This window comes from Pteropus medius, unplaced genomic scaffold (genome assembly GCF_902729225.1).
Source record: "Pteropus medius unplaced genomic scaffold, Ma_sr-lr_union100, whole genome shotgun sequence".
Classification (NCBI taxonomy): domain Eukaryota; kingdom Metazoa; phylum Chordata; class Mammalia; order Chiroptera; family Pteropodidae; genus Pteropus; species Pteropus medius.
This window is the reverse complement of record NW_024351543.1, coordinates 7,732,769-7,759,855: the sequence shown is the minus strand read 5'-3', so window position 1 is coordinate 7,759,855 and position 27,087 is coordinate 7,732,769. Positions and strand designations below refer to the sequence as shown.

Genomic DNA, 27,087 nt, shown 5'->3' with positions numbered 1-27,087 from the left:
GAGGTGGGGCCGAAGGGTGGTGCCAGACCCAGGGGCTCCACCTTCAGAGATCCAGTTCTTAAGGGGAAACAGTAACATCCATAGATCAGGGGTAGAAGTGTGTGTGTATGTGGGGGGAATTCAAGAGGGGAGAAAATTGTGTTGTCTTTTTATTGTTGAGTTATAAGAGTTCCTTATATATTCTGGGTACAAGTCTCTCATCAGATATCTGAACTGCAAGTCTTTCTCCCTATTCTGTGGGTTGTCCTTTCATTTTCTTGATGGTGTCCTTTGAAGAACAAGTTTTTAATTTTAATGAAGTCCAGTTTATCTATTTTTTCTTTTGTTGCTTGTGCTTTTGATGTCATATATGTGAAGGTCAAGCCTTATTTTTAAGAAAAATATTTTTAAACAACAGACCCACATCAGATAAAACATTTTGTATCCAGATTTTTTCAGATCATATTTCTTCATGAGCATGTTCACCTGGAATTTACCTAATTTTTTCCCTAAAATTTTACTTTAAGTCTGTGGTATCTAGTTATCAAGTCTTCAGAGATATAGTAGAATTGAAGAAGATAATGAAAAAACATTGCAAAAAAAAAAAAAAATCCCAAACTAGCAAATCTCCTATTTAAAAATGTTCACTTTTAAAGTAATATAATCACATCACAAAAATGTAGAAAGTAGAGAAAAGAAATAAAAGTACCCATACTCTCATCACCCTAACAGCTCCATCATTATCATTTTAATGTATTTTCTTTGGGTACTTTTTAAAGCATATTTTTGAATAATTACAATCATACAGTGTACATAAATTTGTATTCTGCTGTTAATATTAACCCGCCATAAGATTTCTTCCATATTTCATTCTATTTTCATAACTATCATTTTTACCAGCTGCAGCATATATCAAATGAATGTATTATAATTTACAAAAATATTCTTTTATTAGATATTTGGCATTTTTCGGGGACTCTCCACCTCTTCTTCGCCCCCCCCCCCTCAAGAGATATGAATAGTGCATATATAAATATTTTCTTGCTTATAGCTGTTTTCATGCTTGGGGTTATATCCTTAGGATACATTCCTAGAACTGGAATTGCTAAAATTTTAAAGTTATAATTTTTCGTGTGCCTTTCAGTAATATATTGCTGGATTACTTTCCAAAAGGTTTGAATGCTATTTCAAATTAAATTAAAATTTCACTTTAAAATGCTATTGGTGATGATTGATGATGATGTTTGGGGTACCATCATATAAAAAAATACTTTTTTAATTTAAATGAAAAAAGACTCCTTGTCTTAATTTGCATTTTAGGTGGGACTTTCTACTTTTATTTCATTTTAAGTTAATTATTAATGCAAGGAACACAGTCATATGTATCATATATTAAGTATGCAGCTATTTCTATTTACAGAAATATGAATATAAATTTAGACATGATTTTCAAATTTTACTTTAATGAGAAATTTGTGTTTATAACTTTGTCACAAAGATACAACTCCAGTAAATTTGTTCTGCACCTGCTGAATCAGATTCTGTATATTCATGAGGTTTTCCCCACCCCCAGTAGGCAGAAGGGCAAGTGGGATGAAAAGATAGATTAATTTTAAAAAATTCATTTAGATAAGATATCAATGTCTTGATATTATTCATGTTAAAATTGTATAGCCAAGTTTTCTTCATTTTGTGGACATCTTTTAGTATGCAATTATTTTAAATATAGTAGCTTATTATTTTGATTATTTCTAATTAAAAGCACTTTCACATATCTGTGTATTCTAGCAAAAAGGAACTTTGAATTCCTTCCATTTTATAATACAATCTCTTTTACTCTCTTTAATTTTTTCCCTCTCTTAAATTCCCCTCTACCCAACCCACCCCCACCCGCAATGGATGTTGCCGTTTCCCCTTAAGAACTAGATCTCTGAAGGCAGGGCGTCTCCTCCCACATGCTTGTGGTGTGCACCCTGCACCCCCCCTGGCAGGGGACCCAGGACTTTCTGCATGTGAAGCAGACATGCTAACCGCTACACTATGAAGCCACCCCTTCTCTAATTTTATATGTAAGCAATAAGTCCCACAGAGTTCCTTTAGATAAGCTATGAATTTTAGAACTAATCCACATTTTAATTTTATTGTGCTACAAAAATAAATGTTAAAGCATTTTTCACTAAGTGTTTGTGTGTTCACTAAGTATTTTTCTTTTATCCGATTATTCACATGCTGTTCTCAATGAATACATTTCTATTTGTCATTCTATTTCATAGTGAGAAGGTAGATAGATTTACACATCCTAATTATCATTATTATTCCATTACCCAGGTAGTCCTCAGGGAACCACAAGAGTGTGTCCTGCTATTTGCAGTTTCGGTCAATCATCACCAACTGAAATTAATGCACAATTAAGTCATGACAATCTCAATTCAAATGCCTCCCTTGAAAAAACTGGAGTAAAGAAGGCATTTGAGGCAATTTTAGAATATATTTTTTCTTCACTGATTTTTAAAGAGCCCATCAGAATTTTACAAAATGATATCTATTTACTTACCACTCAATTTTGGATTTTTTTTTCTCCGTTCACGGTCTCATTAATGATTTATTGTAGGGCTGATTTAGGAAGCTCTGTAGGTGGGCACTTATTTGAATCAAAATGAGGGAAAGCCCAATTTACTTAATTTGGAGGCCTTTCTGTTCTACTTCTCTTCTGTTATTATATTCACCCCTCCCTGTGGTCTTCTTCTTATCCTAGTAACTATTTTTTATCTTAATCTCATCAAGGTCCTCAGTCCCACTTTAGTGCCTCATTCTGAGTGCCCTAATTTATTTGTTTTCCCCTGCCCTATCTTTGAACAGCACCAAATATCTAGCCACATCTCTAGTTAAGGGGACCTCATTTTTTCATAACTTCTGTTCTTTTTCATATTAATATTTGTTGTCTTAATTTTCATGGATTATGAAAGTAATTTTGCAATAACACAACAAAGTAGGAAAAAATGAAAACTAGCTGTTATTTCAGCTTCCAGAGATAACCACTATTAATGTATTGCTGTATTTCCTTCATGTCTTTTTCATAAACCTTAAACTAATCATGATCGTATTAGATACATTTTCCTATATAACTCTTCTCATTTCATATTTCATCCTGAGCATTTCCCCTCTAACTTATCTAAAAACTTAAATACATCATTGAAGATAAATTGGAATATCTAGAAAAGTAGGATGAAGAAAATTAAAATCATCCATAATTTTATCCAGATATAATCACTTTTCATTTTTCGATCTATTTATTTTTGGTTTTTTTCTTTGTATATTCCGATGTATACTATTATAAAAAATGGACCATACTCTAAAAAATTTTATAAAATATTAAATTATATGTGAACATTTTCAACATTTATATAATAAATGTTCATTGAGCACCTACCATGTTCTGGGTGTTAGGGCAATATGGAGAAATAGAAAGAAAATGTCTTTGTCCTCATAGAGCTTACATTCCACTGAGGAAGAAAGACAATAAGAAAACAAATAAGAGTAGATATGACATCTTGAAAGATAAGTGCTATGAAATGAAAGTAAGCAGGCAAGGGGATGGGGACTGAGGAAAAGGACATTGACTCCTTTATGAAGGATGGTCAAAGAAGGAAGGGTCCCTGAGATGACATTTGAGCAGACTCCGAAAGAAAAATAAATACAAACAAAAAAATACAGCATTATTTTTCTGGATTTTGTGTTATTTGTGGTACATATCAGCTTTCTGAGTGTTTAGCTTGAGATTGCTCCTTTTTGTTGTTAATAAAAATATTGCCTTTGTTCCTAATTTGGAATTCTCTTTCTTAAAGGGACAGCCCTCTCAAATTGTGGATCTATAGGTGGCAGCTCTATCTGAGAAGTAGGCTGGGAGATATAACTCTTAAGAGAAGAATAGTATTGGGTGGCAGTCCTTAGACTCTATCATGTTGGTGGGTGGGTGGTCAGTAGCTCAACAGATCAGAAGCCCTGGCCGTGGAAAAGCCCAGAAACAGATTCACATTACAGAACTCTGGGCAGGTTAGGATTTGGAGGCCTTAAATACACCTGAAAGTGAGGCAGAAAACGAGAGAATGGGTTGAACACACATATGGCAAAAAAGTTATATCCCGAGAGTCTACTGCCACCTTATGAGGCTGAACAACCTCCCTTCCCACCCTGGCTGATGGAGCTTGGTTCACTCCAATTCATTCTCTGAGCTGTCATTATCGGCAATTCACCTCCTTCAGACAGAAACTTCTTTTATTTTTCAACATTTTTCAACTTCTAAAAACCCAGTGTCTGCTTGCATTCAGATAAGCCCTTCTTTGTTTTCACAGGTTAGTTTATTTCTTGATAGAATTTTGAAACCTAGACTAATTTCTTTCCATGCTGCAGAAAGTGGAAGGTTTGAAAGCAGTTAGGTGATGACAGGAATTAATGTCTGAGTTTGCTGAGGCTTTAACATCCTGTTAGAGGAGTCATTTGCTTGGCAGACTCTCAGCCTAGATGCCAGGTTGAACATCCAGTGATGCGGCAACATTTGAACCATCATTTTTTGCATGTGCTGCTCACTCTATGGTCTGGATGAATATAGCAGTTTGTTACTGTCACTTACTTTGCTGCCTCGAGTCTTAGAGCCAAGCTATTTTTGCTGCATGGGTCCTGTATTGAAATGATAATGTGGGCAGATATACATATATAGCTTCCTTTCGAATGTTTTTTAGAAACAATTTTCAGAAGAGTTAAAAGTAGCAAGAGATCACAAGTAACTTAATTACTTAATCCTAATAAAAAATTATGAACGTTTTGAAGAATAATGTTGGAAAAACTATTTTCCTTGATTTTTTCAAGTTTTTCTAGCTTCCATATACATAAGTAAGCTCAGCACTGCACACCAGTGAAGCCTGAAGCATCCAGCTCACTGGTTCTAACTCCGGCTGCGCATTAGAACAACCTGGAGATCTTTTGAAACTTACCAGTGCCAGGGCCCCATTCCCAGAGATTCTGGTTCAGTTGTTATGGGGTGGGGCCCTGGCTCTGGTAGTTTTTAAGGCTCCCTAGGTGTTTAATCATGCAACCAGGATTAAGAACGGTTGCACTTGGGAAAAGATGGGCAAGAATGTTGATCCATCCTTTTTCCAGACAGTGAATAGCAGAAAATCCTGATGATTACAGGGAATTCAGCCTTTGGGGTTACCAGTTCTGAATGACAAGATGCTGGTGGCAGCCTTCCTTCCTTTACTCATCGTAAGGGAATTAGGGCTTGAGGTAGGAGGGCAGCTGGAGTCTGTGGGGGCATAACTCTCAGCTCAGGCTGTGAAGGTGACTGTCATAGAAAGACATGTCCTCCCTTTAAGCTAAAATACTCAGAGTAGGAGATGTGGCCCAACAAGAAGAGGAAGTTCTTGAAAATGTGTTGTTATACTTTGTAATTGGAAGTGATTTCAGTGAAAAGAAAAGGAGGAGATACATAAAGGAATCTAATTCCTTTATGAGAGGGGTTGCATGAGAGGGGAGCTCAGATCCTAAAACACAGAAACGAGGAGGGCACGTATTAAAGACCTTGCAGGAGAGTGCCTGGAAAGCCCAGGTGACCGAGCATTGTAACAAAAACTATAGACAACAAGAAGGGCTGCTTTAATTAAGGCCAGAGTAAGAGATTCAAGGAAGAAGACCTGAATTCACTGCTTGGGGCCAACTACAAAATGTTGATGGAGGGGAAAAGAAAGTGAACACTCTGCAACTATTATTCATTCTCTTTGTCAAAGGGAATGATCACTCTACTGAAAAGGATAGGATGATCTTTGGTTGGAAGAACCTGAAATCTAAGACAAAAAGTTTAGCCGAAGAAATAGGCAAAAACAAAGAGTCAGGAAAATTCTAACAATTTTCGAAAAAGTAATCAAAATGGGACTAAAAAGTAAATTAAAATGAAAATAGATAAACTAGTGGAACATGATAGAAAGTATGACATCCAAACACATTTTAAAATTTACTATATGGTAAAAGTGACATTCCAGTGGGGGAAAAGACGAATAGTGTTGGGGCAAGTGGCTAACCATTTTGAAAAACAAAAAGCTGGATTCTTTTGTTATTTCTTATATCTAAATAAATTTAAGATGTATTTTAAAATACCAGAAAAAACACAAATAAATTTACATGTGATCTTGGAGTGGAAAACAGTTTTCTGAATCTGTATCTAGATATACACACGCACACACATATGCACACATAAAAAGCATGTTACACATTTGTTTACGAACAAAAAAAACAAAACAAAGTGCTTGGTAGGATACACACTAAACTTCACAGTAGTTATTTGTGGGGTGTGAAACTAGAGGACAAAATATAAGACAGTTTCTCTCTCTCTAATATATATATAATATATATAGTATTATATATAATACACTGATAGTATTATATATAATATATAGTATATCTATATACACAATTAATAACTAAGTATATATTAATATACTAAATATGATATAAAATTATAATTAGATCTTGTTTAGGTATTTGTTGATTTTTTTATAGAGAAGGTATATAATAAGACAAAAAAAGTCAATATTGGTTAAGAGTTTGAAGGAGACCTTCAAACTCACTCTAAATAATTTGATTTTTTTTCAGCACAGAAAAATCTCTCTCTAGGGTCTCAAATGAATGTGAGAACTTATTAAATCATAGTCCAGGAAAGGGAAGACTTATTAAGCAGGTATTGTGCTGTTTAGTACAATAATATAACTAGTGAGGGCTGGGAAAGGAAGCAACAATCACTAGAAGAAAGCATTACCAACTAAGTCTTGTTAGTCATGGGAGAGGAGGAAGGAACCCTGTGTTGTCTCTGAGTTCTACCACTTAACCACCTCTGTGACCTTGGACAAGTTACCTAACTTCCCAAAACCTCAGATTCCTCATCACAACATCAGGGGGTTGTGTGAGCACTGTATGAAATGGGGCTATGAAACGCTTCCAAACTGTAAAGGGCTGTGCATAAGTAAAGGATTCTTACTCTTTCACAGGATTATTAGAATAATTCATCCAATGTATGTGGTAGATCCAGTATATCTACACCTCAAGGAAATATCTGACAACATTCTTTCATTGTATCTTTTAGGAAAGGTTAGAAAATATGTCAGGTGCTGGGACAATTGAGTGGGTTAGGAACTTGCTGAATGACCCAGTTGCAGGGATGCTGACTGACAAAAATGGATGACAAGCAATTTCCATTGGCCTGCTACAAGATATAGGCTATACTCTATCTTTTACAAAGTTTTAATTCTTATCGAATTTGCAAGTGACATGAAGCTAAAGACAGAAAAGTTGTCAGAGACAGAAACAGAATCTAAAATATCCTGGCAGGCTAAAACAAAGATGATTTTTCAAGAAAAAATGTAACTAGAATAATTGTCTTAAAATTATATGAAAGTTTGCGCAATGGCAGTATCATAGCCAATGAGGTTTATCCAAGACGCAATTATTGCTAATTGAAAATTATATGAAAATTTTTGCAAAAGTCTTTGAAAATTTTAATTTTCAGAGCTAGCAGCAGTTTGGGAAAACGGGTAATTTCATTCGTTCTCAATAAGAGTATAAATAGGCACACTGCTGAACAAAAATTGACAATATATCTCACAAGCCTTAAAAATAAGCATATTCTTTGACCTTTCTGAAATTTGTAAATTGCATCAAATAACCCAACCAGAGCTGTCCATCCCAGTATTATTAATGTTGTGAATAATTATCAATAATGTTGTGACTATACATCTAATAATACAGATTTATAAGTAAATGATGGTATTTATATAGGATGAAATACTATATAGCAATGGCTTTCAGCTGGGGGAAGTTTTGCCTCCCAAGGGACATTTAGCAAAGCCTGGAGACATTTTTTTGTTTGTCACAACCTGTGGGGCAGAGAGCTGCTACGGATATTTAGGTGGTAGAGGCCAATCATACTGCTAAAAATCCTACAATATATAGGAAAGTCACTCCCTCTCAACAAAGAATTATCTGTCCCAGAAATGTCAGTAGTGCCAATAGTGTTGGGAAACTCTGCTATATAGTCTTTAAAAATTATGTCGAGGAAAAATATCTAATTATACAGCAAAGTGTTCAAACATTTTGTAAATTTTTTAAAGTTATAAAATACTGAACAATTTCATTTGTGTGTGATAAAAAAAATGGACTATATGCCAAAGTATTCAATAGTAATTGATGACTATCAGGATTATTATGAGTGGTTTAAGTATTCTTCTGCATGCTTTTCCGCATTCTTTAAAGTTTCTTATAACACATGTATTATATTGAACATTAGTTAAGAAAAAATTCAATGAAAATTAACTATCAAAGGTTAGGTCTTTTCCATGAGTAGTGTGAAAAAGTTTTTGTTGACAGTGAGCCTGAAGTCTTGGGTTAGATTAACTGAGATATATCTTGTAAGATCTGGAATGAAGGATTTATGAAGGATTTATTCCTTTTCACCCTATCCTGGCCAGGTCTCGCCTGGACTCTTGTATTCAAGACTAGACACCAGGTTTTATCAGGCATGTAAGAGCTGTATATTTACCCTGTGCCTATTTATGCAGAGAAAAATGTGTTTTCCTATTGATTTAGTAGAAGTGGTGCGCTTAGTGTGACCCAATAAGCTGAAAGTTTTCTTTAGGTAATTCTAGTTTGACTCTCTAGGTAAATACGCAGTCTTTCACAGCGCCCCTCCTCCTTTTCACACGAGGTATGGACAAAGGTTCACTTTGTCCTAGTGATAGCCAGAGAGAAGGGACCTAGATCCACACCACGTCCTGCAGATCCTCGCTCCCCCTGCTGGTCAATACTGCACCTGGAATGGTGGCTGCTGAGGGGCATTCTGTCACTGTCTGCCGCCGAAGCCTGGGGGTCAGGCACATTCTTTCCTTCTCTAGTTCTGGCTGGGTACCACCACCTCATTCCCTCTGTTGCTATGGACCTCTGAGGTTAGCCTGTGACCTTACTGCGGTGACGCTTCCAGTAAGCTCATTAGCCAGACTCTCAGCCAACTTCTACACTGTACTCTTCAGGGACATGGGAAGTCTAGGTCCTGGCCATGCAAGAAGCATGGCTGCCTAGAGTTAAACTCAGGCCCTCCCTGCTAAACTGGGTTTCTGAGTTATTTATTTAGGGCATGCTTTTTTCCACGTGTAATTTTATTGGGGGGTGGGAAAGACTGCTAAGGAAGTGGGTGCTTAGGGGTTGTCAGGCTGAACTGACAAAGGGGTAGATTGAGATATTGGGACACTGCACAAAACAAGAGCTCTCAAAACTTTCAATTGCACTTTACAGGGCCATGTGCAGTGGCATCTGATCAACACACCATGAGGAGGTCTGTGCCTCTGATCCTCCTCTCCACAAACCCATCAGCAGGAAGGACAGAGGCTATAAAGAAAAGGGCTGGTTCAGGAAAAAGGGCTGAACATTCCTGCTAGCCAGCTCCCCAACAAGTCCACCAAAGTGTGCTGCCAAGTACTAGGATAACTGCTTACAACTAAGGTCAAGGCAGCCTGGACGAGGCTGTCCTACTTCCTGTGCAGAAATACTTGAGTGGATACAGCACGGTGTACTCTGGCTCTGGCGACAGTGCTGGGCACAGGGCTGGGTGTTAGTCGTGCAGAGATGCAGAAAGCGGGACTAGTGGGAAAGATGGTCAGAAAAAAAGACGTAACAGAGGCAGGAGGCAGAGTGAGGCATCGGAGCAGAGTGGGGACCTGGGGTGGCACGACCATGGAGAACGTGATGTGAAGGTTATTGTGGTACGGGGAGAGTTGGTTAACAGACCCAATATCTGCACACTGAAAACACACCACATCTCCCATGCTGCCCCTTCCAGTCAGTGCACAGAGCAAGCAGCCAAAGTCCTCTCCTCCACTCCATTCTAGATGCCCCTTGGAGTCTGGGCTTCATTGGGCACTCATCCCAGAAGTGGAGACTTTTCTTTAAAGAGAAAGTAGGGAGGTGCCTGGAGAGAAGACTATAGAAATAATTGGAGAAATATGTAAATGAGTTCCAGGAAAACACACCAAGACTGAAACCACAAAGATCTAGAAAAAGCGAATGCCTGGTTACCATTTGCTTCTGTATCCCATTTTCCCTGATCATCTTAATGCATTTCCTCTCACCACTAGTCATTTTATCACATGATATTTTGTGGTCTGATTTCCCTGTTCTGCCTCCAGTGATTGATAGGGGCCAGCACCCCTTGCCACCCACCTGCCCTCATGAGTGTCTTTCGTTGGACGACCCTGGAGTGTGGCTCTCTGCCTGTCAGAAGAGGTCATGCAATGAGGGAGAAAACGAGTATCCATCTTTGTTAGCAGAGGTTCCATGAACATAACCCACACCACCAAACAATTGGTTTAATTTTATTTCAAAATTGTACAAAATGGCCATAAGCGGCTATAAAAAACTTTGTCTCCAGACACTTGAAATTCAGAAAGAACAACCAAACAGGTATCATTCACAGTGTAATGGAAAAGCTTTCTCTGAGGCAGAAATTACAACTCTTCCTTCTTCTTCCCTAGTCTCTCGTAGTCTCCCTCCCGGAGGGTTCGAATAAAATTGGTAAATCCCAATTCCTGTAGGGAAGGGGAAGAGAAAGAGAAAAAAAGAACTTTAACCCCTGATACAGATGTGCATTCTCTCCCTCACTCCCTTTCCTTGACCCTCCACTTGTCTGGACAGAGAGGCAGGCAGAGCTGGTGGGGGCAGCTGGTGACGCAAGAAGCGTCTGCTTGCCTACAGAGAAGCCCTGAGAAGCGGGTGAGGAAACTCTTCCGCACCCAGGATGCAACCCTAGCTTCGGGACAGGACTTCTGTGACAACCCCCTTGAGAATCTCTTCCAGCCAGACCCAGATTCTTTCCTTCTCAGCTCTGATGGGCCAGCTGAGTTCTGTGGCTTCTAGAAGTCTCCCTTTACTGCCCACTCAGTGGCTATTTCCTTGGCCCTCAGCAGAAAGCTCAGGGCAGATTTCTCTCCCAACTCACCGTCCGATCGCTGTCATATTTTTCTACAAACTTCCCATAGTGGTAGTAGTGGAAAGTGGGGTAGCCCTTGATGGCCTCCTGCTGACACAGGTCCTGGTTATTATCTTTGACGCAGTCCACAGCAGCACAGGCGATCTACGGGTGAAGAGTGGGAGTGTCAGCACAGGGGTCTCCAGTCTGAGAGCTGAGGCCTGGACCCTCTGCACACAGTACTCTGGCCCAAGCCATGTGCTTTCTGTGATTCTTCTCCCCCATAGCAGGAGGAGCTGAAACAAAGCATCCCCAGCCTGGAGCTCCCTTGAGACTGACGATTTCCAAGGCAGATGGGTAAGGTTTGGGGACTCATCTTGGAGTGCGCTCAGACTGCCCTTTAAAATCACGAGTACAGTCAGCCCTCTGTATCTGTAGGTTTTGCATCCACGGAATCAACCGAGAATCAAAAATATTAGAAAAAAAATCCCAGAGAGTTCCAAAACGCAAAACTTGAATTTGCCACACGCCAAGCACTACATTGAATTCACACAAATGAAGTATGTAGCCTATGTGCCAATACAGGTGATACGCAAACACTACGCCATTTTATATAAGGGACTTGAGCATCTTTAGATCTTGGTATCTATAGGTGGTCCTGGAACCAATAGCCACAAGGATACTGAGGGATGACTGCGTAATGACTGTAAAGGAAATTATGACTCGAAAGCAGTTGGAAACACCACAGATTTTGTGATGCTTTCCGGGAGGCACTGTGGAACTCATCCCTGAATATGTTTGTGAGGCAGTGTAGTTACAAGGTTAAGAACAAGAGCTTTGAAGTTTCTCAAGTGCAAATCTTGGCTTGGCTACATATTAAGACTTAAATTATCTAGCCTCTCGGTGCCTCAGTTTCTTCATCTGTAAAATGGGGATAATAATAATACCGAGGTTATCAGGACATTATGCAGACTAAGAGAATTACAATCAGGTGAATCAGCACTGGGCCTGGCACACAGTTAGTGGTCAGTAAGTGTAAGCTGCTGTTACAATTGCTCCTACTGGCCTCAAACACAAACTCTGTCCCTGCGAAGAGTTCAGCATCTGGTCAGGGAGTCAGTTAAAGAGACAATTCCAAGGCATGATAGGAGGAATTATGGAGATGGTCCCCAGTGCCAAGAGAGCCCGGGGGAATGGAGCAAAGGCACTCTGCGTGGTTTGCCATCTGAGCCAAGGCCTAAAGGAGGAAGCAAAGAAAGTGCCAACCAGGGCACCCATTCCAGAAACTGGAAAGGTTCAGCAATGACCAAAGCAGTTTTGGGTCAGAAAGAGGTTCCCAAATTGGCTGTTGGTCTCTTCTTGATCATCTTACAAATTCCACATGCTGGGCAGTTTTTCCTTACTATTTATTGTTATTTCAAAGTAAGAGTGTATAAAACAGACAGCAACCTTTTTCCCTGTTCATGCTCACAAGGCAAGGAAAGAGGGGAGAGGATCGAGTAACGGCGACGCGCGGTACAAAAGCGTCACGGAGGTGGGGAGGGCCGATTGTGAGAGGCAGCCTTTATCCCAGGCCTGTCGTGTGTGCTAGATGCTAGGGGTACAGGGTGACCTTGACAAAGTTCAGTCATTGAGCCAATGCCATTCTTACTGCAGGAAGACGCGTAACAAGTGTGAACATTTTAGAGCCCAACAAATGCTGTGAAGAAATTAAAGAAGCCTGATTCAATAAGACAATAGCCAGAGGGGCTGCCTTCACCAGGAGGCCTTTCCTAGGAGGTAACATTTGATCTGAGACAGGAGTGATGAGGAGGCAGCCAGCCATGTGAAGAACGCCCAGACAGAAGAGCCAGCCCATGCCTGGACCTGAGAGAGGAAGGACAGTGGTTTCTCTGAGGGCCAAAACCCATTAAGGAATTCGGACTGGACTGTTACCACAGCTTGAATTGTTGAATAACCACAGTTCACAGTCTGTGACTGCTGGCTTTCCGCATTTGAACCGAGGCCCTGTTTCCAGATAGGAGAGCCCAGAAGGCCACCGGCAGTCACGTTTACTGGTCACTTACCTTGTGCCCAGGTGAGCAGCAGGATGTGGTCAGAGTGAAGAGTGAGGTGTGGCCTGCACTCTAGTTGCCAGTGCACCACACCTGCCCGCTCTCACCTGCCTTCACACAGCCCTCCTACCTTTTCAGCTACATGACATTCTCTATAGTAAGACTTCCTGGAGCAGAGTTTGCAAACCCGCTATGCGCAATCCATACTTGGTTCTCAATCCTGTTCTATTGGGCCCATGTAGAATTTAAAAAAAAAAAAAAAATCTGAATTAGCTGCAAACTAGAAAAAGCCAGAAGATTTTTTAAAAATTTTTTTTTTATGCCTACAGCACCAGGTCTTCCTAGGTGGTCTCCCATCCAAGTACTAACCAGGCCCGACCCTGCTTAACTTCCAAGATCAGACAGGATTGGGCTTGTTCAGGGTGGCATGGCCGTAAACTAGATTTTTATATAAAAGTTTGGCTTGCCAGTTTATCTTTCAAAGCCAGATTTGATGATATTTGCTCTGAATTCCCACAGGCAACACCTGGCTGGAGCAGAGAGGCAGCTGTCTCCTTCAGGCAGGCTCAACTTGCCCTCTGCTGGTGTCCATATGGAGTTTGATCCGCCAGGCCAGCAGGCTGGCCCTTGCAGGCTTCTGAGAACCCCAGCTCACCCTCTAAAGTGCTCTCTGAATTATCTAGAAGTGTGAGGCACATGCTCCTCTGGCTGCCCTGTGGGTTCCATTTCTCAGGGCAGGCTAGGAGGGGCCCAGCTCAGGGGAGACCGCGCATACCGGGCAGCCATCTGCTTCAGCCCTAGTCCAGGGGTCAGTGCTTCTCTGCTATTCTGTAAAAGTGAATGATGAGTGTAGCTCAGGATGCTGCTCTCTGCATCCGCTTTAAATTATGAATTTAATTTATATACATGCCCTGGAGCTGTGGGAAATGTAGTGTGTGATTAAAAAAATCTACTCAATTAAAAATGTGTGCTTCTGAATCACCTAAACTATGCCAGCTGCAAACACAAAGGGCTACTTCTAGCTGTGAAGGCTCCTCCACATTCCGTTTCCATGAGAAGAGACAAGTGCAGCCCTCTCTAAAGGAAGTGGCTTGAACTCTTTGGAAAGAAGGTAGCAAATAAACCTCCTCATCTTTCCCAATTTTACCTGTTTAAATACCTGCCCCTCCCATGCCCACTCAAGATTTGTACTGACTCACCTGCAGCACCTAATGCACACCTCTAATTTCTAGATCTGTTCCATGGTAGTTGGCTGTTGGTGCCCTGCCATGTCCCCGTAGCCTAGCACTTGACTTTGGCATCTGCAACTCTTGGCTGCAGTAAGCTAGAGGTAAGGCCAGTGATGGACAGGGCTCGAGTGTCCCTTGGCTTCCCTGACCTTTGAGTGGACAACTCTGTCCCTGGCGAGGTCTCCAGGGACATCCTAGTTACCCTCGTGGTAAGCTGCTCATTAACACCGCTGCTCTGGCTCCTTCTCTGTCTGGTTTTCCTTCCTCCATCCCCTCCTTCAGCAGCTTCTGAGACCACCTCCCAAATAAACCCCTTGCATGCGAGTCCCAGGCCCTCATCAGATTCTGGGACAATGCTGACAATGCCTATTTATTCAATTCTGATGTTTCCCCTTTCCAGCTGGGCAACTTTGGGCTGGTCATTTAATCTCTCTGAGATTCAATCTCCTCAGGGAAATTGAAGGGGAGAATAACAACACATGTTGATTAGGCTACTTACTGTGAGGATAACATGACATAATGCTTTGAAAGTATTAATGAGAGAGGAACTCTCAGGAAATACTAAATATGTATTGTTTCTTCATTCAGTCAACATTTACAGAGGTCCCAGGAGTCAAAACTTTGGGAGAATTCAAGGATACATAAGGAGCCTGCCCTCAGGGAGCTTTCCCTCCTGATGGGCAGACAGCTTTGTAAACACCAAGACCAGAGTTACAGAAGCCTCTGGGCCAATCACAGTGGAGGGGCTCCTGTTGCCTCAGGGCCTCCTCCTGGGATGACCTTCACACCAGGCCAAGAGCTGCACTGCAGGCCCTGCCCCACCTCTAGGCTGTGGACACTCTAATGTGCAGTGAAGCGAGCTCCAACCTGCCTGCGTCCACCAACCTTGAATCCTTGTCCTCTGTGGCCCCTTCCATAATGCCATCCATTCCAACACTAAGTGTGCAGCCCTTTCTCTACCCAGAATGTCAACTGCAAAAGTCCCCCAGTAAGCTCCTGGGAGGGGCAGAGGCGCCGAGGCGCCCCAGCTAAATTATGAGCTGCCTCATGTGGCTTTATTGATTCAGTAAAATAAATCTCTGCAGGAGCTAATATTGACTTTGGCTATGAAAATGGAAGTGAGCAACCAACTGCATATTGATTGGGGAAGGAACCTCCGGCTAAGAGGTGGCAGCATGGGGTGTCAGGAGACCCAGTCTGGATGCAATGACCCACTGGGATCATCTCTGGGCCTCGTTCCCTCATGAGTGAAATGAGAGAGCTGGATAGGCTGGTGGTCCCTAAATACCAGCCTGCGGCAAGCACAAGAGCCAGCTCTTAGAAATCACAATTCCTGGAACCATCCTCCAGAGTCTGATTTGATAGTTCTAGGATGGTACCCTGCAATGTGGCATCAGTAAGTTTAGTCCCCCAGCTGGAGAGACAGAATGCTTTCTTGCGGTTACTAAGAGTCACCTCCAGGAACCCCAGGCCTGCCAGCTGCCTGGGACAGAGAAGTGACGTGTGTTCTTGAAAAGAAGTAAGGGTGATCCCTGGCTTGGAATAAAGGAAGCTGGAACGAGAGACTGAGAGAATGACCCCAGGAAAAGGCCAGCAATATTACTGGCCCAAGTGTAGACAATTAAGCAAAGACGTATCAGTGTCTCAGAAAAAAGAAGGCGTCAGCATGAAAATGGGGCCCTTGTGTGTCAGCAGAGGGGCAGAGGAGAGCTGCCCCTCAGCGCTTACTGTGGGCACAGATAGCCTGGCTCCATTGAGACTAGTGTCATCCCTTTACAGACCCTTGAGCCATGGAGACCTGAGCAGCTGGGGGGTGGGGGCAGGGAGATGATACACTTCTGCCACTCTCCCATCTGTCCAGAGCACCGAGGGGTGATGGCAGTCTACTCGGAGGGACTGCCAGTCCAGTCCTGGCTGCAGGGAGTAAAGGCTTGCCCCACATCTCCCAACGGCCAGACGTGAGGGAGCCCGGCAGGGACTGGAGGAGTGGGCTATGCTGGACCAGAAGTCCCGGGGCAGGAGCAGCCACCCTGTCACATGAACAGGCCCTAGTCGCAGAAGCAGGTTGGATGGTGAGGGAGACAGCAGATGGGAAGCCCCTTCTTGCTATGCCCCTTTCAATGCAGGCCAAGTGGCAGGCAGAGGATAAAAATGGTTCTGGTCCTTATACTCCTTCCTGGAGGGGTGAGGGGGGCCTCCAAGGCACAGCCAGCGCGAGTGGGTGATGATGGGACTCGCTGAGTATAGGGTAGGGTCCTGGGGTCTGAATCCCCAGTGTGCCCCCCACTCCACACATGTGCCTGTGCCCCAGCCTGGCTTTCTCTGACTTGCTGTCCTGCACAGCTCTCCCCACCCCATCGCTGCCACTCCCGCAGGGCCAACGCATGGTGATCCCACATCTGCGTCCAGCCTGCCCCGACTGTGCCCGAGGACTCCACCCAGGGAAATAAGGCACCATGGCAGAGGTGCATATGTCTTTGGGTTGAGTGTATGTGAGTATGTTTTGGGGCCTGTCAGGGGACAGATTCCTACGACACTGTCCCAGGCTGGGAATGGTCTTCATGTTCATCTAGACTAGCACCCCAACTTTACAGAGATGGGAACTCACGGCCTGAAGGGTTGATATGACTTCTCCCAGGTCACACAGATTAGCAGCAGCCAAGCGGCACCAGCCTGAGTTCTGGGGTTTCCTCCCTGTGACTTGAGCCCTGGAGCCACATGCTGCCCTCACAGGATGGTGGCAAAGCCGGCTGGCTGCTGGAGCTGCCTGGGGGATGTGCCTGGAGGCGCCTGTTTCCCCACACTCTAATCCAATCTGCAGCTCTAGCTTGTTAATTTTATGCTTCATCAGTTGGCTGCTGCAGGAGCCCTTCACTTCCGTGGGCCGAGGCTCCACAGACATAGCCGGCTTTCCTCTACCTTGACTGCCTATGGTCGACTTTTGTTGGATTTTATTTGTATTTTTAATTATGTAAGTAATGCATGACTATGAATTCTACTGTAAAAAGGTTCAAGCTCTAAAAAAAATAAATAGATGACCTCTTTACCACCCACACTGAGCCGTTACAGTCCTCCCTCCTCAATGTATCCCTTTAGGTTGATTTTGAAGCATAAATTCAGCCTATTCTATCCTGCCTTATGAAAAAAGAATGTCCTGGTCCCCAGGAATTCCCTAGTCTCGGCAGATCCTATTTGGAAAGGGGGCTGAACAAAAAGGAGGAAGGTATAGGAATTGGTGACAGGGCAAAGTTGGAGGTGGGACAAGAGATAAAGAGGGGTATCCTTACCTTGCGGTCATCTTTGAAGATGTCAGCAGTAGCAGTAAAGTGTGGAATAACCTTCTTACAGTGTGGGCACCCTGCACAGGAGGAGAAGTTACACATGACGGGGAGGCTGCAGAGCCGGGAGCCCCCCTGGAACCTCCACAGAGGATTTTCCGGGAGTTTCTCTCTACCCGACGGACTGTGCAAATTCATCTGACTGCCAGCCCCCGCCCCCCACACTCCACTGTCAGGGTCCATGCCTCAACCCTGCCCCTCAAACCACCATCCTGTGTATCTGCTATCAGCATGAGGGTTTCGTAGGAGTCCCTGTGCAAACAGCGGGCCCACTCCTGTCTGGGACGTCCCATCCCACATTCTCCCGTCCTATACCCAGACTGAGAGGCTGGGGGTGGGGGGGACAGTCTCCTTCTACAGAGAGCTGCCCTCAGAGCTGGAAAAATCTGATCTAGGTATAGAGGGAGCTTTGGGCTTAGCAAAGGCGGATGTGTGCTCAGGATACTCTGAGCCTGTTACAAAGCCTCTTCTCTTGCCCCAGTGACAATGGCAAATCTCTCCATTTTGTGACTGAGAAAGCGGTACTGGGAAAAGCAGGGGGCCAGGAGTGACTGCCCTGCCCGAGCCCCTTGCTGCTCACACTTTGCTGCTCGCTTTCACACTCTCGACAACCCCCAGACGGGGCAACTAAACCAGGCCCCTGGCTCTCATGCTGTCTTTCTACCTTTTGCTCTACCATCAACCTGAACCTCGGATCCAGGAATGGAAAGCCAAAGTCAGGCTAAGAGGAAGATAAGCTGCCGGGAGACCCCGACGCTTCTCAGGGCCTGAGTTCCCGATCCAGGGAAGGGGCTCATCAGAGTGGATAAGGAGCCATGACTCCGGAGGCCCTAGGTGTGACAGTGGTATGTACGCTATCCAGTCTCTCTTGTTCCATGTGCCACCCTGAGCTCCCGCAGCTCTGATGACAGTGTCTCAAGCATAGACTGGCACCTGTACGGGGCCACTTTTTCCACCTGTCCCAGCAAACCCGGGGCAGCACCCACTGAGAAGAGGGCCTGGGAAGCCAAGGGCTGCTTTGGCCCAGATGCGCTTTCTTGGCCATTCCCTCAGCATTAGCAGACGAAAAACAAGCCCACCTCCTCTCCACACCATTTCCCAGACACTGAACACAACTCCCAAGAGAACAGACCTGCTTTGAGGAGAGGATTTCCTTGACTGTGGTAATTAATTCTGATCAAAACACAGGTGGGAGAGCCCAAATGCCCTGTGAGGAGACCTGGCTTTGGCCAACTTCCTGACAAACAGCTGGACCAGGCCTCCTGAGCTCCCTCGGCCTTCAGAGAGCCAAGGCGGGGAACAGGAATGGCTTTGCTCATCCACTTTCTCTTTTTAAAGTAAGATAATAATGATTGGCATTTCAAAGAGTTTTGTGAAACCAAATTAAGACTAGGCTACAACTTTAATCTGAAGTTAGCACTTGAGCAGGTTCCTGAGATGGGCAGGACCACCCACGTGGCCTGGCTGGCAGAATGGACAGTGTGGACAGTGATGCGGAGGGGGCTCAAAGGGATTTTCCAACATCTGACCCAGGAGTAGAAAAGAGAGCTAGGTTGGTTATGGGCTATAGTAGAATTAAATGAGACAAAGTGCCTAGCACAGCCTAACCCATGGCAGATACGAATTGATGTTTTTTTAATTACTTCAATGGCAATTACAAGAAAACTTCTAATGTGACTTAACAGAGGGAAGAAGAGCTCAAATTCATGAAAATTTCATACTCTGAAGGAATATAGTTTTCAAAACGTTTAAAGAGAACAGTTGCATGTGCTGGTTGACAAGGCTTGTCAACGCATGCCCTATGGCACCTAGAGGTCCTTCCTGGGTAGCATGGATACCCACTACCAGCATCAGGTTACCTTCTTCCCCCAAATCTGGTATCACGACTAATTTTTCCTTTCTAATCTCTTTGCTTACTGCAAGTATAAAGGTAACTATTAGCCTAGTGCAAATTCCTGTTACCATCAATTTAAAGTATCTAGGTCTCAGATTAATGGCCTTCTGTTGCATCTAATTTTCTTATTATCCAAAAGAAAGAGCACAGCAGATGAATAACTGGAGGGGAGGCTGTTTTAGAAAGGGCATGAAGATGTTGCTAAGAGGTGTGTCAGGTGGGCCAGAAGAGGCATAATTTTTTAAATTAAAAAAAGGCATCCTCTCTGTGCAGCAGGAAACCAAATAAGCTTCCCGGAGTGGAGAGAGAAAAACAAAGACTGAAGACAGGAAAGAAATTTTCAATTCTAGAGACTCAGCCAAGCTGGCCTAAGAAAGGCAGTCACCACAGCCAGACCATTAAGAGCAAAGGAGGGCTTGAAACAAGAGAAGAGGCTGGGGAAGGGGGTGGAGGGAGGGGGTGGGAGGAGCTGGGATGTGGGGTAGGAGCGATGAGTGGGTAAGAGATGGTGGAAGGGATCTGGAAGTCAGCTTTTGCTTTTCACTTTATACCTACCTTTATCAGGTGTTTAACCTTACTTTAGTATTTAGTCTTTACACATAAATAAGTATATACTATATTATATACTATCCTACATTATATATTATAAATAAGTTTATATTATTTTTATTATTAAATTTTTAAAAAAGATTTGTCTTTAGATATTTCCCCACCCTCCGCCCTCCTTTAATCCACTGATTAATGTATCTTAAGAGTCTGGAGCAGGGTTCAAGGACAGGAAAGCGCAGTAAGGGAGACAGGAGACTCTAGGAGCCAAGCCCTTGGCCAGAAGTGGGGTCTCTCAGTGATGTACCCCGAATGGACCACGTCTGAAGTTATTTCTTGCCAGAGTAGACAGTAAGGCCCAGGAGGCCTGGTAGGAACTGGCCTCCTTGCCGGTTGTCCTGGGCCCAGGACACCACCCCTGGTATGTGAGGGAGGTCATTAGTACCCCAGCAGGGTAGGGGTCCCCACCCCAGGGTCTGGGGGAAAGAGAGGGGTATTTCCAGGGGAAGGTATTCAGTCCAGGCTTCCTAAAGTCCACCCAGTGGATGGTCAAGAACTCCCACTTTTATGGCCAGGTTCTCAAGTGCTGCTGAGAAAGCTCTCACTCTCTGAATTGCATTTGTGACAAAAAGGGAGAGAGCAAAGCCCAGGCTGCAGGCAGGGCTGTCACCAACTTGCTGCGAGGCCTTGGGCAAGTCACGCATCGCACCTTCATGGGTCTCTCAGTCCTGCACCCCCCACTCTGCCCAGAAGGAAGATGTTACCTTCTTAAAAGCCCGTCTTCTAGGTAGACTCTAAGGACAGATGGGGACGGTGGGAAGCTCTATAAGGAACTGAGAGAGCATTAAGTTCTACTCGGAGAAGAAAAGGCAAACAGAGGGATGTATCTGTCGCCTGAGGGTGGGAGTCTGAGGCTGGGGGATGCCAGGGCCAGGAGGTGAACCCTTCAGACAGTGAGAGCTGAGGAGAGTCATTACGGATTATTGACACTTGAAAAGTGGGGGCAGGAGGGGAGCCAACAAGAGGGTTGGCTGCAACCTAGCAGGTTTATGACTAGACTGAGTTGCTTGGCTTCTCTGCAGAGCACAGCTTTATTATCCCCACACCATTAAGCTGAGCTATAACCTGGGGGAGAGAGAGAAGGGAAACAGAAGAGTGGGAAATTCAAGAGCCTTCCCTTTTAAGTATCTATTAACTTCAAGATGGGACTACACAAAACCCGAGGTCACAAACACTAATGCTAGCAGGCCTGTCACTTCCTTAGCGTAAGCTTTGATTAAAACGGACTGCATCACAGAATCTCGGCAGGTCCCAGCGAACGTGCCTATGCTTTACCACAGCCTCAAAACCAGTGGCTTCAAAGTCACTTGGGAAGGCTAATTCCAAACAGTCAAGTTCCAAGGTCTGAAGGTGAAGTCAGTGTCTGGAGGGGTGGCAAGAAGTGGGCAGGTGGGAGGCAGGCAGCCTGGAAGGTTCCAGAGACATAAAGAGACTGAATAATTATATGGCAGGTCCTCACCACAAACAGAAGCAGAGGGCTTTAGGACAGATGTGCGAAAGGCTCCCCAGAAAGAAGAGAATCTGAGAGCTGACAGGAGGCCCTGGGTTTTGAAGGACCTCAGTCTGGAAAGTGGTAAGCCATGTTTACAGCAGAGATGAGCCAGAGTTGACCTGTGGCTGCCCAGGTGCCAGCGGGGATCTTCTGGGTTCATTCAGGCCCACCCCTCTACCTTACTTACCCCTCAGCGAACACCCCAGCTACTTACAAGGGGCATAGAACATGACCAAGGTGTGTTTCTTCTTCTTCAGTGTCTCCCGGAAGTTGTCCCCCACCAGATGCAACACGCTGGTCTGCTGCTCTTCCCAGGTGGGCTCTGGGGGTGGGGGGGCCTCAGGGCTGCAGGAAGCCAGGGGTGGAGGGGAGACAGCCATCAAGAGAGGCTTCTAAGGGCAAAGGCTTCCACCCTCTCCCTGCCACTGCTGCCACTGCTGCCACCACCACCACCACCACCACCACCCAGGGGAGCACGAGAGAAGAAATCACTTTGCATCCTTTCTAAAATTTAATAACTTAAAACCTCAGTTTAAACATAAACACACCTGTGCCATCAGCAAAGATATTCTGATTCCTTCCGAGGAGCCTATTAAGAAGCCATTGTGTGAAGGTGTGGAGACCTGAGCCAGTCTCAGGGCAGGGCAGGCCCTCTGTCATCTCACCATGGCGGGGTAGAACTCCCCTCCCCATCCCTCTGGTCTCTTCTGGGACCCTGAAGGGCGCTCCATTATAGTCTGTTCCTGAGGCTTTGTTCTGGCCAAGGAGTGAGGTGGGTTGCAGTTCAAACTCAGATTCCTTACCAGCTGTGTCACCTTAGGTAAGTTACTAAACTCCTCTGAGCTTCCATTTTCTTTTCTGTTAAATGAGTACAATGCTACCTACTTCCTGGGACCTTTATAAAGAGCAGAGACAACCAAGTAATAGTCGCTAAGAGCCTATGTGCTCTAATAAATGACAAGTGTTCAATAAGTGTTTGTAATTTTTCATTCTCTTTCGGTCCACTGGTTCCCTCCAGTCTGCCTCACAAAATTATAGATCTCCAGGGTCTTTTAAAAGCCTTTGTTGCCCTTATCCCTCTCCCTACAACAGCACTTCTCTCTTCCTTCTCTGAGAAGTGTCTCTGGGGAGTCATCTGTACCTGGTGCTGACACATCCTCCTCCTGCATTCCCCTTTGTCACTGCACCATCTGGCTTTTGACCAGCCACACTGAGCCAGCCCATGACCACTCTCACCTTTCCCAAGCCCTCTCTGCCGAGCGCCCACAGAGTGCCACCTCCCCACCTTCCTGACAGCCCTCTCCTTCCCCAGCTCTATCTCTGAGCCCCTGAAATTCTCGAAAGATCTCATCCACCCGAATGGCTTCCATAATCTCTGGGGCTGAGGATGACTTGTGTCCTGACCCCTATTATCAGGTGTTTTCCATGTATTTCTACCTGGCGGTTCCACTGTCATCCCAATCCCCAAAAGAATATAATACTTTCCCTACTCCCCCACACCTCCGAAATCAGTGCCCCACCTCCCCAACTTCTTCATTTTGGTTAATGGCACTTCTGCTTTGGTGACCAAGACTAACCCCTCCCAGCCTTCCTGTCTTCTTCCTTGTTCTTCGTCCTCCAGGCCCTGTCACAAACCCTGGCTCTGTGGTTGACACTGACCACCTGACCTTTCTGTTCTGCCCCATTTCTGAATCCCGCCCCTCTAGGCTGGCCTGCTGGCAGGCATGTCTCAGTTACCTGCAGCATGGCCACTGGTGCGCAAGCCTGGAAACACCACTGGCCTCATCCAACACCCTTTGCTCACCCTCCTCCTGGGTGACAAGACTCAACTCTCTGCCTCAGAGCTGTCTCCTGTTCATGCTGTGTCTGAAGGATTCCTTCCAAGCTCCTCAAAGAACTATCTGTCCCTGGTGAAGGCCCTTAACCACTCAGAAACGAAGCTTCTTTTCAAGGAAATAGAAATGAAAACTCTGGCCTCAGTAGGATCCGAGGATGAAATGGGGCAACAGATATAAAAGCATTTTGCAAAGGCTGGGAAGGTATTCGCATTTATGAGGTGATACTGTCAGTTAGTTACAGCTCCATACGACGGCGGGTATCAAAAATAAAAACAGCCTCCTTTCTGTATTTCCAAACCAAGTACCATGCTAAACACAATAGTTTAATTCTCTAGACAAGTCTATGGGAAAAGTATTGTCTCCATTTTGCAGATGGGAAACTGGGACTCAGCAAGGTCACATAACTAGCTGGAGGTCCCGATCTGGGCTCGGTCTCTTGGACCACAAAGTCCATGTTCTCGCCCTCAGTGCTTTTCAGGCGCTCAGCAGGGCGATGCGTACAGAAGGGACAGGCCTCTGGAGTAGGGATTAGCAGCGATCAATGCTCTTGATTCCCTCAGCATTCTACCTGCAAGTACCAAGGATCTTGCCTGAAACCCCTGCCCAGTTTGATCCCTCCCAACAAACCAGCCCTGGCACCAGAGCGAAGCTGGAGGTAGGTGTGAAGAGCAACCTGCTTCTGCGCCAGTAGGGCAGGGGAGTGAGGGCCTGTCCGTTCTGGAGGAACTGCATCATCCCCTCTGGTCCCTAAGACAAAGGCCTGGCTACTCTGAGAATCTACCCCCATGATGAGTAGGACAGTGGGCGGGGCGGAGACCAGGACCTTGCCAGCCCACTCACCTCTTGCCAGGGGCCTTTCCTGAACCTAGTGGGAATTCTGCTTCCCTTCCATAAGCTAGTATTTTCCAAAATGCTATGACTGAGGGTCCCATTCATACTTCCTGAAATGAACCAAAGCTTCAGGGACAGCAGGCGCAGAATCTGCACTTTAAATAAGCATCGCAACACCAGGTGATGCTTACATACATCCAAGTTTGAGGACCAATGTCCTAACAAAGTAACTCAATTTAGACGCTGCTATTTTGCACGGTTCTCATGTGACTTTGTGACTCTAAACTCTTGGTTCTCACGTGGACATCATTACACCACATACCGGGGACCTCTGTCAAGGCTGAAATGTGTCTTCTTTTACTTTATCTTCCCCTCAGTGCTGAAAGGAGGAAATGTTCTTGAATGTTCACATTATGTGTGTCTTCACACACACGTACACATGTGTGTCAGGGTAGGAGTGCAGACAGGAGAAAGTCTCTTCAGCTGCGTCCTAACAATTTCTGACTCTCAAGCAAGGCCCAAGGCTTCCTCCATTTCCCATGGCATGTCTGTGATGGCCCAGTTCGTCTCCTCACAGGAGGGGGAAATGCTAAGAACTGCATGTTCCAAAGTCCTTGAGTGAGTAGGGGGGTCCTTGGGCCAGTAATAATCGCAAGGCTACTCAAGGTTCTCCGGACTTGCAGGCTGTTATGAGCTGAGCTGTGTCCCCCTGAAAACTTCTATGTTGAAGTCCTAACCCCCAGTATCTCAGAATGAGACTGTATTTGGAGATAGAGTCTTAAGAGAATTAAGTTAAAATGAGGTCATTAGGGTGAGCCCTAATCCAATCTTACTGGTGTCCTTTTAAGAAAAGAGATGAGGACACAGAAAGACCATGCGAGGACACAGGGAGAGGATGGCTAAGGAGAGGAACCTCAGAAGAAACCAGCCCTGTCAACATCTTATGTTAAACTTCTGGCCTTCAGAATTGTGAGAAAATAAACTTCTGCTGTTAAGCTACCTAGTCTATGTTATTTGTTGTGGCAGCCCTAGCAAACTAATATGCAGTTTGAGGGAACTCTTTGAGATCTTTATCCTCAACCCCAAAACATAGTAGGCTGCACTAGGGATACTACAGAGGCCCAGTAAACCTCCAGCAAACCTGGGCCCAAACGAGTACAGCTCTGGATGTGAAGAGCTGTGTGTTTCCTTCACTCGTTGAAAGGGGACGGAATAAAATGCAGATGATGAAATCTGGGGCCAAGACACTGAAAAAGGGGATTCTCTAAAAAAAAAAAAAAAAAAAAAAAAAAAAAAAGAGAAAAAAAAGAAAAGAAAAGAAACACTCATTTGAACTCATCTGAGCAGATGGAACTGCATTATCCAGAAAAGCTACCAGTGATTTGCTAGGTGAGGACACGTGGTTAACAAGGCAGGAATGGCTTTAGGATTGGAGAGGTCAAATGTGTCTTGGCTCCCATGGCCCCGAGCCAAGGACAGCAGCCTCTAAGGTTTACTTCACCTCCTGAAGGCTGTCTCTGGTGCCTGACAGTCAGGAGTCAAGATGCACTGTCAAGACCATCATACTTACTTTCGCATCCATTCAATAAAGTTCTTCTTTGTTCTGAGCACAGGCACTGCATATTTTTCTCCATTCTTAAAATACTTCAATGTAGGAAACTCAGAGATGTGGAATCTTTCTGCCAGGGCCTTGTTGACAGTGGCATCGACAGCTGCAAGGACACCAGAGCTCTGGGATGGGGGAGAGGCCAACCATGCACGACAGCCTCAGACACAGTGCTGGCAGAACAGAGGAACCCAGGCGACAGCCCCAACCCACACTGGACCTGCTGGGATTTCACTGGGCAGTGGCTGGACCCTGGGCTTATATGTCCCAAGGAATAACTAAATACTGGCACATTCATCATTTCTCATTTATGGACTGAGATGAGGCTTTTAAATCTGCCCCACCAAGCAGGCTGGTAGACGGTGGCTGTTCCCAATAGCCAGAATCCCAGCGAAAAAGGAGAATCCTGGGGGCTTCGCCCCTGTGCCATGACCTGGATGGGCATGGGAACATGACCCCACTGTCTCTCTGTACCCCTCCATCCTTGGTAGGGACCCCAACTGTCTGACTGAGACACGTCTACTCAGGGACATAGAAGAACTGCAGACCTCCAGGGACCGGAGAGCTGCTGCAGAGCCAGCAGGGGGACGTTATTATAATGACTCACATCACTGATTCGTTAGAAGAAACTGGTGGGGGGAGGTTAAGGAAAGGATGCTTACTCCTGCTTCTCCGTGGAGGACTTCCGCTGCACTCTCAAACTCTGGCTTCATTTTCTTACAGTGTCCACACCCTGTGGGAAGAAATCAAGAGAAGCTATTCTCGTGGCACCAAGGCTCGGGTGATGTCCCCTGTACTGCATCTGTGAGACAGCTCAGCCCTATTCCCAGACACCAGGGAGTACCCAAGAGAAACGAAGAATGAACACCAGTTCAGAGAAAAAAATCTTTTGCCTAATCCACTGGGGAAGGTTCAGCCTCACTGAACCGCTGATTTCTCTTGCACTCACAAAATACTTCTTATTCATACATTTCTATGGCATTTAATTCTATACTGCCTTGTAACTATTATATTGCTGTTTTCTTATATTTAGGAGCAGCCGAGGCATCTTTTTGAAACAAAAATCAGATCAAATTCCCTTGGTTAAAACTTGCCCACGGCAGGTAGATCAAAATCAACCTCCTTACCCTGGCCACAAGCCCCACACCATCTGACCCCAGCCCTCTCCAATCTCAACTTAGTCATTTCCCTCCTGTCCTCTACTATGCAGCCTGTGGC

General features: G+C 44.8%; 1 protein-coding gene, 1 non-coding gene and 1 pseudogene across 3 annotated transcripts in view; 1 reads left to right on the top strand and 2 right to left on the bottom strand.

The window, feature by feature from the left end:
* Positions 1-7,420: 7,420 nt before the first annotated feature.
* Positions 7,421-7,549, top strand: LOC120586893 (uncharacterized; annotated as a pseudogene).
* A 2,823-nt stretch (positions 7,550-10,372) lies between these two features.
* Positions 10,373-27,087, bottom strand: part of PDIA5 (protein disulfide isomerase family A member 5) — an 83,682-nt gene continuing 66,967 nt past the window's right edge. For both annotated transcript variants that reach the window (XM_039843208.1, XM_039843210.1), the window contains exons 12-17: positions 26,532-26,602; positions 25,834-25,994; positions 21,809-21,939; positions 17,552-17,622; positions 11,012-11,146; positions 10,373-10,601 (exon numbers count right to left, since the gene is read on the bottom strand). In XM_039843208.1, the coding sequence (XP_039699142.1) occupies positions 10,521-10,601; positions 11,012-11,146; positions 17,552-17,622; positions 21,809-21,939; positions 25,834-25,994; positions 26,532-26,602 (650 nt within the window). In that variant the 3' untranslated portion in view covers positions 10,373-10,520. The remainder of the gene's footprint in view (positions 10,602-11,011; positions 11,147-17,551; positions 17,623-21,808; positions 21,940-25,833; positions 25,995-26,531; positions 26,603-27,087) is intronic.
* Positions 13,356-13,474, bottom strand: LOC120586839 (5S ribosomal RNA). Its single transcript, XR_005648819.1, has one exon. It is a non-coding gene; the product is annotated as a 5S ribosomal RNA (ribosomal RNA).